General features: G+C 37.5%; 1 protein-coding gene across 12 annotated transcripts in view; it reads left to right on the forward strand.

Annotated features, from left to right (window-relative positions):
- Nucleotides 1-16,408, forward strand: part of MPDZ (multiple PDZ domain crumbs cell polarity complex component) — a 146,547-nt gene that overhangs the window by 39,960 nt on the left and 90,179 nt on the right. For 7 of the 12 annotated variants that reach the window (XM_029920278.1, XM_029920276.1, XM_029920271.1 and 4 more), the window contains exons 9-13: nt 617-731; nt 1,072-1,160; nt 10,559-10,742; nt 11,500-11,589; nt 13,527-13,636. In XM_029920278.1, the coding sequence (XP_029776138.1) occupies nt 617-731; nt 1,072-1,160; nt 10,559-10,742; nt 11,500-11,589; nt 13,527-13,636 (588 nt within the window). The remainder of the gene's footprint in view (nt 1-616; nt 732-1,071; nt 1,161-10,558; nt 10,743-11,499; nt 11,590-13,526; nt 13,637-16,408) is intronic. The other 5 variants (XM_029920272.1, XM_029920275.1, XM_029920281.1 and 2 more) reach the window with 1 other exon arrangement.

Genomic DNA, 16,408 nt, shown 5'->3' on the forward strand with positions numbered 1-16,408 from the left:
GATTTTGCAGCTAGCTTCTGTGCATTTTAATTCTGCCTCTACTAGATTGGTTGCTGCTAGTCCTCTGAAAGTTTTATGTTCCTCAGTTTCACCAGAGAAGAATTGGTAGTCATTGTATCTAACTTTATAGGCTTGTTCTAAGGAGTAAATTAATTAAGACAAGTCAAGTGTCTTTTACGTAGAAACTGCTCAGTAAATGTTAGCTGGACTTGTTATTCTTATTCCTAATAGACAGTTGAGCAAAGTGATGCTTAAAAAAATTCATGGCAAAACTAGATTTAAACTTGTTGACTTGAAAACATGAGTTCTTTCAGTTGTGGAAATGAAGATAAGCCAATTGACTATTTGATTTTAACAATTTTGTGCACACAAATAATGATGTATTTCTCTGATAAGGGGGTATTCAGCCTCACTGCTGACATTCCTTTTGAGTGAAAATGTACTGAGTGGTTCATGTTGTCTAGACCGAAGGAGTAGTCCCTGCTGTAATTCTCTAGCGGAGTTCTTTGCCACTGAATTACATCATTTTATTCTTAAATAAAGATTGTTGCTTTTTGAGTTTATCTTGTTTGTTTACATGTTTAATTATTCTATTGATTTATCAATTTTATTTTAGGTTGATGCTTCTACTCAGAAAAGTGAAGAAAGTGAGACATTTGATGTAGAACTCACTAAAAATGTCCAAGGACTAGGAATTACCATTGCTGGTTACATTGGAGATAAAAAATTAGGTAGTTTTAAACACTATTTTTTTTTGAGAATTTCTTCTCCTGTCTTTTTTTTGTCTTATGAAATATTAAATCAGCATTATGTATTTTCAGATTATTGGTTGAACTGATTGAAAACTTCTTTAGGAATAATTCAGTGTTGCAAATCTGACACTGTATTTGACAGACAAAATCATTATCATATTCTCTAGCCCAAGTTTCTATTGGTTTTGTTGTGTGGCTTGTTGATTTATTATTATTCAAAATTAGGACTTCATATTTGGAGAATGAAGGATGTATAGTTTTTGAGTGCGCTTTGTAAATAGTAAAAAAAAAAATCCAAAAACCCTATTTCTAATCTTAGAGCCTTCAGGAATCTTTGTAAAGAGCATTACAAAGAGCAGTGCTGTGGAACATGATGGAAGAATCCAAATTGGAGACCAAATTATAGCAGTAAGTAACACATTTAGTAAGAGCTTTGTTAATTTTCATGGTTGAGAAATGCATTCTCATAGTTTACTCAGTTTTGGGAACTACAGTTAGCTTCATACTAATTTAAGCTTTTTGGTGATTTGAGGCTATCATTACAATTACCCGTTTTGTTATTTTGTGAAAGTAAGAGCATTGGATCGAAGCTTCACTGATCTCAAATCAAAATAATAGAATAATTTCTGATATATCAGATTCCTAGTTGTAATGAATTTGTTACATTAATGTCATACTTATACTTTAGTTGTGGATATTTTAAAGGTACTTGAATCTGAATTTTGGGCTGTATGCTTTTTTTTTTTTTTTATTAGCAGAATGACGCTGTTGGTTCCATGTCCAGGACTCTCTTAACTTTAAGAATGCATAAGAATAAATGAAATAGATCTAATCCCCTTAATCAGATCAAGCCTTATCACATGGGTATTCCAGTAACCTTAGTATGTTTTGAGCCTATGGCTAGTCAAGGTCATGTACAAAAGAATACAACCTTCAGTTCCATGTTCTGCACAAACTGGGCTACCTTAACTGCTTCTCAGAACGTAAGTGGGAGAGACCCCACATCAGGGGCTTCCTGGTCAGATACATTTAGGGAAAACTGCATGTGATAGGGTCTCTTAGGGATTCATAAAGCACACTGAAAAATCTAAGACTCTGCGAATTTTGGCAACAGAGAAAATTCAGCTATTTTACTTTGAGTTTTCCTAAACTTTTGTAATCATAGACTTTTTCTCTTCTCAAACATGTACTTTGGAAAACATTTTGGAGAATACTGATTTATCTTAAAATGTATTTTCTTTATATAAATCTCTTTTGTTCCCTTTGTATGTTAATCTGTTAAGAAAGAAGAAGGTTAAGATTCCTTGTTCATAGCAGCATTATTCACAATAGCTAGGAGAGGAAGTAACCCAAATATCTATTGATGGATGAATTGATAAATAAAATGTAGTATATAAATACAATGGGATATTATTTAATCTTTTAAAGAGGGACATTCTGTCACATCCTGCAACCTGGTTGAACCTTAAGGAGATTATTCTCAGTGAAATAAGTGAGTCACAAAAAGTCAAGTACTGATGCTTCCATTTGTATGAGGTCCCTAAAGTACTAATACTCATAGAAATAGAATGGTTGTTGTAAGAGTGAATAGAGGGCCGATTGGAGAGCTGCTGTTTAATGGGTACAGACTTTCAGTTTTGCAAAGTGAAAACTTTCTGAAGATCTATTATATGACACTGTGAATAAATTTAACACTACTAAACTGTGCGTGTAAAAGTGGTTAAGATGCTACTTTTTTTTTCGTGTTTTCTACTACAATTTTTAAAAAGAGGTGCCTGTATCTCTGCCTTTGCTTCTACATTACAACTTCTTGGGCTTAAAACTAAGTACACATGTTCACATTTTGAAACCTGCTCTGAAGATAAAGTTGTGTTTGACACTTAGGTTGGTTGGTTATATCCTACAAATTACTTTTAATCACTGTATTTTATTTTTAACATACAATGAAGTTAACTCCTTTTTTTATTTTGGAAGAAAAGAAAGTACATAGATATAGACTCTAAATCCATATCCAATACTGAATTAAAAATTGAAAACATAGCTAATATACTCTTTTTCCCTAAGATGTGTATCTTAATCCATTAGAAAGTTTTTTTAAATGTTTGTTTATTTTTGAAAGAGAGAGAGCATTTGAGAGTTGGAATTATACAATATGTGGTCCTTTGTGATTGGTTTATTTCACCTGCCATGTTTTCAGGGTTCATCCATGTTGTAGCATGTATCAATTTTTCATTTCCTGTTATAGCTGAATAATATTTCATTGTAGGGATATACCACCTTTTAGTTGTGCATTTATCAGTTGATGGACATTTGGGTTGTTTCTACTTTTAATGCTGCCATGAACATTTATGTACAAATTTTTGTGCGGATGTATGGTTTCAATCTTGGGTATATATGTAGGAGTGGAATTTCTGGATCCCATGATAACTGTTTAGTAAGCGTCTTTCACCTACAAAATTGGGATAAGGAAACTACCAAGTGTAATTTTTCGGAAGACCAAATGAATAATTTAATTAAAAGACCTGAAATTTAATTAAAAGGAGGAGAAAGTAGAGGGACCCTTCCTCAAAGTGTTTTCTTGCTTTCAACAAAATCACTTGTCTTCACTGTCATCAGTGTTCTAAGTTTTAATTTTTAGCAGTCTGCTCTTACTTAAAAGGTAGAAGCACCTCAGGTTCTAAAGAAATGTTCTGCAGTGCTTTTGCTCCTGCATGAAGTTTTGTGAATGTCGCCATCTTGTGGACTCTCGAGGTGTTGGCGGTAGCATACTTCACCCTGGTTGCGTTTTCACAACCACATGCCTTGTTTTCCAGTTTCTGTTTTGGCAACGGATGTTTGGAGCTGTGCTGTACTCTATTTTTGTTTTGTAGTTGTTGAGGTGGTGAGAAAATTGAGAAATTATTTCTTACTGTTGTGAGGAACTATTATTTTGTAACATTAAACCTATTTTGCTATAAGATTCCTGTTTCACACATTGTGCTCTGTTGACCCCTTGGGTTTCACTGTGACCATTACAGGGGAGGGAATAGATCAAATGATTCATTTTATTCTGTTATATTGGCACTCCATGTAAGAATTATTTGATCAAGGGATTCTATTGTATTTTAAAAAGTTGACCAGGGGCGCCTGGGTGGCTCAGTCTGCTGAGCGTCCGGCTTTGGCTCAGGTCATGATCTCATGGTTTGTGGGTTCAAGCCCTGCGTCAGGCTCTGTGCTGACAGCTCAGAGCCTGGGGCCTGTTTCAGATTCTGTGTTTCCCTCTCTCTCTGACCCTCCCCTGCTCATGTTGTCTCTTCCTCTATCAAAAATAAAAAAAGAGAATATTCTATTAAAAAAAAAAAGTTGACCAAACTTGTCGTTAGATGAGATCATATACTCATTCTTTTTTAAAAATAATCAATTAAATTTTAAATTATTTTGAGAGAGAGAGAGCACAAGTAGGGGAGGGGGCAGACGGACAGGGGGAGAGAGAGAAAGAATCTTAAGCAGGCTCCACACTCCGCATGGACCCCAGTGCAGGGCTTCATCTCATGAATGTGAGATCATGACCTGAGCTGAAATCAAGAATCAGAAGCTTACCTGACTCTGTCACCCAGGCGTCTCTACTCATTCTTTTTAGATTGATACATAGAGATCCTTGATAAAAGCAGTATGGAATTATTATTGATTAAAAAATTAAGCAAGCTTGTAAGTAAGGAAAGGTGTTAAATATTGCCTTAGATATTCTGACTTTGTTAATAGGCTCAGGTTCTCACTTAATACATAACTGTGTAAGCTCTGTTGGAAGAGGGCTTGGCTGGTTAGATTGTACTCAGAAAATAGAGTTTTCAGGTTGTTTCAACTGGTGCTTCTCTCTTAGAATACTACTTGTAGGATCTGCACTGTGCATTATGAGCTTATTGGGACTGTCCTGGAGGGGACACATTGGCAGTGCTGCTGCCATTGCATCTAGGTCCAGTGCCCTGTGGGACCATTGGGTCTGAAGCTACCTCCTAACTCTGCCTGTGGTAGTGACAGACCAGGACTGCCTGGTGCCTGATTTGGGCTCTGGTGACCTTATCTCATGTGTATGTGAGTATGACATTGAACAGAAGCTGTTCCCAGGAAGGCTTGAGCTTTTCATGTTTATGAATCATGTCTCCAATCTGTTAATAATCCCAGCTTCTGAGTTTCTTCCCAGTGTAAAGTGCGTGGGCCATGTAATTTGGGGAAAATAGGTACCATTGTTCCCATATAGCAGATGAAGATACTGAGAAATTTGAAGTGAGATCTAGTTTTAAAAGTCCACGATTATTCCATTACAGCAATTTCTTTTTCTTATTTTTTTAATGTTTTTTATTTATTTTTGAGAGACAGAGAGAGACAGCGCAAGCAGGGGAGAGTCAGAATCTGAAGCAGGCTCCAAGCTCTGATCTAGCTGTCAGCACAGAGCCCGATGTGGGACTCGAACCCACGAATGTGAGATCATGACCTGACCTGAAGCCGGACGCTCAACCGACTGAGCCACCCAGGCACCCTTCAGCAATTTCTTTTGTACTTTTACCAACCCTACTATTTGGCTTAGGGGATATGATTTCAAATTGAAGTCCTCAAATTTTGAGAGTAAAGGAAAAATGCAGTTTTTTTTTTTTACCATACTTGAAATTTATTGCTATTGACAAAATAATATGCATTTGATTTTTAAAAATGAAATTATACTTTTAAAGAGTTGAGCAATAGAAATCTATTACAGATGAAAACTTGCAACCTAAGTTCTGTGAATTTTAAGAATGTTTATAGAGCCTCAAAGTTGAGATTTTTATGATTTTCTATTATTTTCATTACTATCCTGGTAGTAAATAACATGTTCATTTATTTTTAGATTAATTTTTATATTTAATGATCATAACATTTGATCATGGTTAAAAAAACCTCATAGAAACCACTATTAATATTTCAGAAAAATTCCATATACATTTAAATCATACTTGTTTTACTTTAAAAAAAATAGTGTTTATTTTTGGGAGAGGGAGAAAGGGGCAAAGAGAGAGGGAGACACAGAATCTGAAGCAGGCTTCAGGCTCTCAGCTGTCAGCACAGAGCTTGACATGGGGCTTGAACCCCAGGACTGCAAGATCATGACCTGAGCTGACGTCAAGCACTTAACCTACTGAGACACCCAGGCGCCCCTGTTTTACCTTTTTATTTTCTATTTTACTTAAAAAATTTTGGATCAAGTCATGATCTCAGGGTTCTGGGATTGAGCCCCACGTCAGACTCAGCACTGAGCATGGAGTCTGCTTAAGGTTCTCTCTCCCTTTGCCCCTCTCCTCTACTTGGGCTCTCTCTCTAAACAAAAATCAAAAACAAACCAACCAAACAACAACAAAAATCCCCACTCCACCCCCCAAGAAATGAAAGGAAATTTCTCCTCCTAAGTAATAACTGAATTTCAGACTACAGCCCTGGTGTAGCAAAAGCCTGCTCTGAAGCGGTGGCTTGCCTAGGAATAGAGAGTGGATGCTCCAGTCCATCTCCCCACCTAGCACTTGTTTTCTCCCTCTCCTTCGTAGAGCAGTTTCTGACCCTACCACTGTAAAAGGGAGAGAAGGAAGAGAAGGAGGGTAATCAGTCATACCATTGACCATTGTGCTGTGACATGGTTTTTTGCTGACTGAGCCTGGAAGATGCTTAAAACTGTCCCTTAAGTGTTCCTTCTTTGGATTCTGAAGACATCCTCAGTGGGTTTTTGAAGATGTTTGATTTAACTTCCCTAGACAGATGATGGAGTTTTCATCAGACTCTTCTTATCTTTGGATCCTGGTTTCTCAGCAGTCTACTCCAAAGATGATCTTTGGGGTACCATCATTCCCTAGGGGCACTCTTGGGTAGATTTCAGAATAACTTGAGCCCGACTTTCTCATGTGCGTGGCCCTTCTCAGGTCTATGCCCAAAGTCAGGCAGTTCTCAACATAATAGCCATTTTTCTCTTGCTCCACTGTCAAAGCAACTAACTGGCTTCTCACTCGCCTCCTGATGGAGTTAGACATAATCTCCTGCATCCTTTCCTACTTCCGGTGACCTGTCTTTTCTGACTTGAGGCCAAGGGCAAAACATCTAAGTGGGTGGCTTGGAGACTCACAGCCGTCTTCCCTCTTAAACAAACAAATAAACAAACACACACAAAACAACAAACCTCCTCTTAAAGTTTTCCTCACCTTTAACAACCCAGCTCTTTTATGCTCTGTGTGCACATTTTCATTCTTTACTAGTTGGTTTAAGTTTCTGCCTGATGGGCCCTCTCACAGATTGCCATGGTATAGGATATAAATCATAGCATCTCAACTAAGATTTCCCATTTTTACATATATCACACTAAATATAAAACTCTCGTTTTATAATTTTTTTTTTACCACAAATTCTCTGTTGTCTAAATGCTGGCAGATTCTTTTTCCTTTTGATCTTTGAAATCCAAGAATTTTACCAGGATATGTCTAAGTATTAGTGTTTTGTTTGTTTTTAAATGTTTTCTGGGTTTTCATGTTCCTCTTCATTTGTAGACTAAAGTAAATTTTCCTAACCTCCTAAGCATTTCTTGGCTTATTTTTTTTCTCATTTATTCTCTATTTCTTGTAATTCTTTTCAGTTATATTGATTTTTAGATCAGCCTATATATATTTAGTCTTCCCTAATGATATTTTTTCTGTTTATTCTTTTCTTTAAAAAAATTTTTTTTATGTTTTTAATTTATTTTTGAGAGACAGAGAGAGAGCACACGAGCAGGGGAGGGTCAGATAGAGAGGGGGACACAGAATCTGAAACAGGCTCCAGGCTCTGAGCTAGCCACCAGCACAGAGCCCGACACGAGGCTCGAACCCACGAACCATGAGATCATGACCTGAGCTGAAGTCGGATGCTTAACTGACTGAGCCACCCAGGCACCCTCTGTTTATTCTTTTCTTCTGAAATAGGGGAACATTTTATGCTCCTGCTTTACATTACCTAAATGTTTTTATATTTAAAATCCTGTTGACTACCTTCATTGTAACAGCCTTCCTTTTCCTTTCTGGTCAATAATTAGTTTTTTCTTTGTAACTAAATCCATGTTTCCATGAATGCAATGACATATGAATCCTTTTGAGGGAAGTTTTAGGAAATATCTTTTTTCCTGCTCACTACAGTAACAATTTCATTGGAAGATGTTTGTAGTGATATCTCAGTGCAAGTACCTTCTTTTAGATATGGTGTCTTCGTCCATATCATGTGACCTTTGATCATCCTTAGTAAGAATTATGTTTGTACAAATGGGATTTGAGATGGGTTCTACCAAAGATTGTGCTGGTTTTGTCCAGATGATTCAGGAATTGACAGGAAGGAAGGGGAGCATTTAAATTTATTTAAGTTTTACTTATAGATTAATAGAGGTGAAACCAGTGCTGGGGCATCACAATGGGGAATTTTGCCCTTGTGTACTGAGAGATTGTTTTCTGAGTTTGCTGTGGAGCCAGGAGCTGGTTGGGGTTGTGTGGGTGCGTGTGTGTAAAGTGTGAGTATACGTAATTCCATGCTGCTGCATGCTCCCAGCATGGCATGGCCTGTAGCACTTGGTGTACTTTTTTTGTAATCACTGGTTAAGATCCACAGGTACCATCGGACTGCCTCATTTTAAGAAGAGACTGTGGTTGGATTTTACTGGAGTTTCTTTTCAAAGACCAAACAAGCTATTTTTTCACATAGAGAGATTCAGCTGGCCTGCTTTGGCTGTGGTCATGTCCAGACCACTCCTAGTAGAAGTTTCCTTCAGGTTACTTGCATAGGGACTTTTATTTTTCCATGGTTTCCAGTTTTGTTGCAGTATTTTCTCTGTTGTTACATTTTTATTAGTTATTCTAAAAGGGAATCAACAGGGTGAGGTAGGAGGAAAGAGAGTTAGATTCCTAAGCTCGAAAGTATTATGTAAAATTTAGGCAACTTGTAAAGGGTAAGGTTGTTACCTAGATATAGAAAAATCTATATCAGAGGTTCTCTAGATTTTTGAGTATCTCCAAATTAAGTACTCCTTTCTCCTTCTTCTCCCCTTTATGTATTCATATGTGATATATATTTTATATATATGGTGTTACATATTTTATATATAACTAGTAAATGTATATTAATTGTAAAGTATGTTTAATTAGAAGTTCTTTTATATTCTTTCAGAAACCTCTGAAGTAAGGTATTGGATAGAGATCACGGTCTAGCTCTTGTAATTCTCATTCATTTCAATGCCTCATGTGGCTGGCACTGTGCTTAGAAAAGTAGGACACTTTGACAGCCATTTTATACCCATTTCACAATGCAAAAGAAATATCAATGACTTTGAGTTTCAATATTGAATTTGTTAAACTTTTCCAAACTGTTTTCAATGTAGTTCTGAAATTTTATAATTTTCAATGAAATTTTTAAAAATAAGGTGATGTAAACTGCATTTATTTATTCAAAAGGTAATTTGCTTTACAGATAAATCCTTGAAATGTGGACTGATGGCTCTGTATTCCCATTTGGGGTGAATATTTACCATATAGGCAGCAGCCAAGATGTTTTGGTGACATCAGAGCCTGTCCTCTTGGAGCATACAGTCACAAACCTAAAAATGACAGAAACTATAAAATTAAAATTCTGGTAGGGGCGCTTGGGTGACTCAGTCAATTAAGCGTCAGACTTTGGCTCAGGTCATGATCCTGCCTTTCCTGAGTTTGAGCCTGATATTGGGCTCTGTGCTGACAGCTCAGAGCCTGGAGCCTGCTTTGGATTCTGTGTCTCCCTCTCTCTCTGCCCCTCTTCCATTCTCACTCTGTCTCTTTTTCTCTCTCTCTCAGAAATTAATAAACATTAAAAAAAAAATAATCCTAGTTAATGCTGGGAAGGAGAAATGGTAAAGGGGGCTTTGAGTTAGTCACAGACCTTAGGATAGTTCAGTTCTGAAAGTAACTATTACATGGACATCTGAAGCAAGTATAGGTGTTTTCTGGGTGGACAGATGAGAAAGAACATGGGCTGGAGGGAGCACAGAGAGTCTAGACTGGGGGAGAAGAACCTGCAGAGGCCTTCTGGCTGAGGGTAGCATTGCAGGGTGGGAGTGGAAATGCATGCCTGGAGGCAGGAGGGCACAGGCACATGGCAGCCCCATGCCAGATGAGATTGGTGGTGCGGCTGGGGACAGCTGATGCAGTTCTTCCTAAGTTGTGTTCACAGCATGGAAAATTGACCTAGGGAGTGTTCTACGGAAGGCAGGGTTGGATTATGTGATTATGTCTGCAGTTTGGAAAGATCACAGGAGCATCTTCAAATGTTTCATCATTTGAACTAGAAGAAGGGAAAAAAAATCCCATGTATTTTCAGAAGAGGCAAAGAAATAAAAAGGAAGTAGTTTTGTCACCCTTTTTAAAAGCAAGAATAAATGTGATTTTGGGATGCACCAGTGCTCTCACGGACCACTTTTGTCACCATCTTCTACACTTTCCTCTGTACAGCCCTGCCGAGTACTGGTTTCCAAGCTTGACTGTATCAGGATCACCTGAGGAATATAAAAGAGTATGCCCACCCTGGAACTGTTGGTTCCTAATATCTGGAAGGAAGACACCGTAGTCTCAAATAAAATAAAACTCTTCTGGGTAATTCTAGCATGTCTAAATTATTACTGGTCCCCAAAAAGATGTTTGTTCATTCTCCAATTAGGGGAGTACTCAGCCCCATTCTTTTCCTACTAACAAGCAGTAAACATGCATTAGGTGAATTGGTAATGCAAATATTCATTTATTTTTTAACGTATGTTACTCTTATCACAGGTAGATGGCACAAACCTTCAGGGTTTTACCAATCAGCAAGCAGTAGAGGTGTTGCGACACACAGGACAAACTGTACACCTGACACTAATGAGGAGAGGAATGAAGCAGGACGCTGAGCTCATGTCAAAGGAGGATGTCACGAAGGACACAGTCCTGTCTCCCGGGAATGCCAGCATAAGCAAAGGTAATGCCAGATTCAGCTGGTGTTCAGTTAGACCCTTATATCACTTAGGTGTTTTTCTAATGTTTAAAGAATGGTCTTTAGTCTTAACTGTTCACTATGAACCAAGTAAAAAGGAACCTTGATGAAGTTGGGACTAATGAGAACCAGCAATGTCTCCATTAATGGGCTCTTGAATAACGCAGATTTCTTTCTTTTCTGTTTATTCGGTCACTATTTTAGAGTCAGAAATGTTCATCTGTCTTTCTATTCCTGCCTTACTTTTGGGTGTCATTGCCATGCTTTCTGTTTAGGGGGAACCTATTCTGCCTGGGCTATGTATGTCTGCAAGCCTCATGTTCTAGACATCCAGCCTTCCCTTGAAGGAATCTACTTTAATAACACATTTAGAAATGTCTTTAATAAGCTGTTAGTACATGAATATCTCTGAAAATTAGTGAAATCCCCACGTAGCTGACTGATATAAGAGTTTGTTGGTAGAAGTCAGGCTTTTGGTTTGAAAGTGCTGTTTCTTATCTCAATATGTGGACCATTCTGTTATTTATGCCATGTACTATTCATAGGGAATAATAGGGAGGTAACAGGAGAACTTTAAGTACAGGTGGTTGTTACTGAAAGGTTTACCTACCAAAAACAAACAAACAAACAAACAAAAAACAACCACTCATTAAGGGGTTCAGATAAATAGAGTGGGATTTGAAATTTTTTGTGTGCTTTATTGTATTATAGATGTAACTACTAAAATATTCTTGTCTTTAAGAAAATCATGAAAAAGATGAAGATTCTTCATTGTTGAGTAGAAACCCCAGCATATTACCGATTGAAGAAGAAGGTAAACACCCGGAGCCAGGTTATTCTGTTCTTCATTGTTTGTTTTTTAGAGAAATGATTTTCCTGAATGTGATTAAGTCTCTATGGATATATTGTAAATTACTAAAAAATAATCTATCATGAAAGGGAAAGAGATGGTTTTAAGTCTTTATTTGTAGATAGGATTAATTTCTCTGACAGATTAAAATAATTCATTTAAAGCTGGCATATTTTCTGGTTGTATGTTCATTCTTATGTATTTTTAAATTAAAAGTTTTTTTAGTGTTTATTCACTTCTGAATTTCTGAGAGAAAAGGAGAGAGAGAGAGAGAGAGAGCGAGAGAGCGAGAGAGCCAGCATGAGCAAGGGGGGATGGGCAGAGAAAGAGAGGGAGACACAGAACCCGAAGCAGGCTCCAGGTTCTGAGTTGTCCGCACATAACCCGATGCAGGGCTCGAACTCATGAACTGTGAGATCATGACCTGAGCGGAGGTCAGATGCCTGACTGACTGAGCCACTGAGGCACCCTAGTCTTTCTTACATATTTTAAAAACTAAAGTGCTTTAGGAATCAGTCAGTTATGTACAAGGTTTTATATCAGTCCCCTTACTTTAGTACAGCCAATATGTTCACATCTTATTGAGCAAGCATTAATAAAATTATAAAGTATTTTTAAAAGAAATATGAAAATCTTTTTTAAAGCATATGCTCTTAGGAATGAAATTGTCCTATTTGGGGAGACTTTTCCTTGTCAGTTTTTCAAAAGTCCTAAATCTTAATATTATGGAGTTGGTTTGGAAAGGTTATATGGAGAAATTATTAAACCATTCTGAGATTTCTTTCAGAATAAACCTAGACTCCATTGAGCCATTTAAACATTTTTTTAGAGCAGCATTGTTTTAATATATAATTATGCTGAAGAGTATTGCCATCCTTTTAGGCTGGGAACTATGTGCTTTCCTTAGCTGTCAGATGGCTTTAGGTACTTTGGTAACTTAAATCCACTGAACAGAGTCCAAGACTTGTCTTCGTTTATGCGTATGCTACCCTTCACTAAATAGTTCCTTTGAAGCTTTGTAGTTTTTTAAAATATCTACTCCATTATTAACAGATTTTATTTCCTGCTGAAAATTTTGCTTTACTTATGTTAAAGGAATATTTATATTTGGAGCAATATCCTGGTAGTGTGATGTGTAGGATTCATATGTGTTAATTGCACTTTGCCATTTTTATACAAGTAGGTGAAGAAATTAATTTGGCTAAAGTGAGTATCAAGAGTAGCAGGAAAGAATAAAAAGCTTTTGGAGCATGAAACTTGAGGCAGCACGTAGGGATGGGTGTGGGGGATCATCTCAAAGGCCCAGACCATGTCTTTGCTTTGTGAATGTGCATATGTGTGTGGGAGGGTGAGTGGGAGAGGCTCTAGACTTAGAAGTCCCAAATTCTTTTTTAAACAAACTAAGGAAAAGCTTCTAAATGATTCTAATGCATCCTCCCTAGTTATTGTCCTTAGACAACAAACAAACAAAAGAAATTAAACGGACTCATAGGTCTAGGAAACAACTGTTTATTACCGGAGCGAGGAGGGTCTCGGGTGCAAGTGAAGTAGGAGACAGGGATTAAGAAGTACACACTTTGGTTATGAAGTAAATAAGTCATGGGGAGGTATTGTACAGCACAAGCAATACAGTCAAGAATATTGTAATAACTTTATATGGTGACAGATGGTAACTAGACTTACAGTGGGGATCATTTCATAATGTATGAAAATACCGAATCCCCATGATACACACCTGAAACTAATAGGATAAGTTTGTCAGTTATATTTTACCAACAAATAAGTGTAACTCATATACTGGGTGAAGAGTCAGACTTGCTACAATAGACAGGTTCTGATCATAGTTTCTCTGGTGTAGAATGTTAAAATATGGAGATTTTTGTAGTTTGTCACTAACATCATTGTGTTGACTATTTCAGGGTATCCGTTATTGTCAGCAGAGGTGGAAGAAACAGAAGATGCAGAGCAACAGGAAGGTGCCCTGCTAACAAAGTGGCAGAGAATTATGGGAATTAATTATGAAATAGTGGTAGGTTAGCCTAGCCTCCCTAACTTCCTACCTTGTAGCTGTATTCGAGCAGGAAGTCAATGACAAAAATAGAGATGATCTTCATAAAGAGACCTAGAGAAGTAGCAGATGCCCAGGACTTTTTTTGAAGACCTAAATGCATTGAGTCATGTATTTAAGAATTTAGGTAGGAGAAAGTTGGATAACAACAAAGGAACTGAGATACATGTGATAAGAAATGTAGGACTGTAATTCATTAATATTTCAAGCAGTCGTCTATATTATATAGAAAAAAGGAATATTTTTATTATTCTTAAGTCTTGGATTTAGAGAAAGAATCAGAATAGAATGATAGAATTTATTTAAAGATAAAACAAAAATCATCATCATCTGTATGGAAAATTGTAAGGATTTTTTTCTACTCTCCCTTTAGATATTTATTTTCCTTAAGAGGCTTAAATCTGCATTCTCTTTTCATACCACTTATGCGACAGTAAATGTTTTATGTTTATTAACAGTTTGCATACCTCATACAGCAGTGATTTGCTGCCCTAAAAAGAGACTTAACAAAGGTGACACAGATTATCAGTCTCGCGATGGACACCAGGACATTTCAGGGTTTTTAAAAGGAAAAATAAAACACGAGGTTAAGTAAGAACTTTTCTATTGCGTATAATATTCAAACAACTCTAGATTAGAAGAGATCAAAGAACAGATGTCACATAATCATAACTAGCATTTTTTGAGCACTTTGTGCCAAGCAGTGTTCTTAGTGTTTCATTTAATCTTCATGACAATGATCTTTTTTAAAACTCTCAAGATGGTTAACAAATGAGTAAGTCTAGCTGTTATTACTATTTTAATCAAGTCAGGGAAGAATACAATACTGTCCAGCTTGACTGGTTAATTTAGCATGAAAAGAAAGTAGGGAGATTCCTTCTTTGGGGTGGAATTAACATGGCTGGGACCAACAACTGGACTGCACGTCTTCAGTGGTAATTGGGTAGTGAAGGGAACCGTTTAAGGAGCCACTTTGTCAGAGAGGACAGACCCAGGACCTTGAACTTTTGGCTGCTCTTTGTGCACTTCATGGTAGCACTCCCAGTCATCTGTCAAGGGCAAAGCGTGCTATAAGTAAGAGCTAAGCTATTTATTGACCTTCATTGAACAAATACATAGATCTGACTGAAATTGTTTGCTATGTGATTATACAGAAGAAATGTAGTCATAAGAGGAGTGGTGTTAGCAGAAGGAAGGACTGATGGACATTTTCAGGGAGGGATCTGGAGAGCTGCTCAGAGGAAGTGATATTTAAATTGGGTTTTAAGATATTAGGAGGATTTCATCCAACAGTAGATGTCAAAATTGTATGATGCAGCTTCTGATAACAACCTTGCACATATTAATAATATTTGAAAGAGATCTTTTTTAAACTAAACACTGCTTTTCCCAGTCCCTCTATCCCTTAGTTTCCTGAAGTGTAAAATAAAGAGGCTGAAGTAGATAATCTTTGGTATACCTTCTGATTTTAATATTATAATGATTGGATTCTTCGTGAAAGTGGGTGATTTCCTAACAATCTGTATTGTTTAGTATAATGGTTGGAAATAGGAAGTTCATTCTTCTATTTTAAGCTTGGGTTTGTCTGTTTATTTATTTATTTATTTATTTAGAGGGAGAGAGAGAGTGGGGGAGAGGCAGAGAGAAAGGGAGAGAAGGAATCCCAAGCAGGTTCTGTGCTGTCAGTGCAGAGCCACATGTGGGGCTCAAACTCAGAACCTGGGAGATCATGACCTGAGCTGAAATCAAGAGTCAGATGCTTAGCTGACTCAGGCACCCCAAACTTTGGTTCACTTTTAATGGCCATTGTTCGTTTTTTTTTAATAGTTTATTGTCACATTGGTTTCCATATAACACACAGTACTCTTCTCCATAAGTGCCCTCCTCCATTACCACCACCTCTTTCCCCCCTCCCTCTCCCCCTTCAATCCTCGGTTCATTTCAGTATTTAGTAGACTCTCAGGTTTTGCGTCCCTCTCCTTCCCCAACTCTCTTTCCCCCTTCCCCTCCCCATGGTCCTCCATTACGTTTCTCCTGTTCTCCTGTAAGACCTGTGAATGCAAACATATGGTATCTGTCCTTCTGTGCCTGACTTATTTCGCTTAGCATGACACCCTCAAGGTCCATCCACTTTGCCACAAATGGCCATATTTCATTCTTTCTCATTGCCATGTAATACTCCCTTGTATATATATATATATACACACCACATCTTCTTGATCCATTCATCAGGTGATGGACATTTAAGCTCTTTCCATGATTTGCCTATTGTTGACAGTGCTGCTATGAACATTGGGGTACATGCGCCCCTATGCATCAGTACTTCTGTATCCCTTTGGTAAATCCCTAGCAGTGCTATTGCTGGGTCATAGGGGAGTTCTATTGATAGTTCTTTGAGGAACTTCCACACTGTTTTCTAGAGAGGCTGCACCAGTTTACATTCCCACCAACAGTGTAGGAGGGTGCCCGTCTCTCCACACCCTCGCCAACATCTATAGTCTCTTGATTTGTTCATTTTAGCCACTCTGATTGGCATGAGGTGGTATCTCAGTGTGGTTTTGATTTGTGTTTCCCTGATGATGAGTGATGTTGAGCATCGTTTCATGTGCCTGTAGGCCATCTGGATGTCCTCTTTGGAGAAGTGTCTGTTCATGTCTTCTGCCCATTTCTTCACTGGGTTATTTGTTTTGTGGGTGTGAAGTTTGGTGAGTTCCTTGTAGATTTTAGATACTA

This window comes from Suricata suricatta, chromosome 13, assembly GCF_006229205.1.
Source record: "Suricata suricatta isolate VVHF042 chromosome 13, meerkat_22Aug2017_6uvM2_HiC, whole genome shotgun sequence".
NCBI lineage: Eukaryota > Metazoa > Chordata > Mammalia > Carnivora > Herpestidae > Suricata > Suricata suricatta.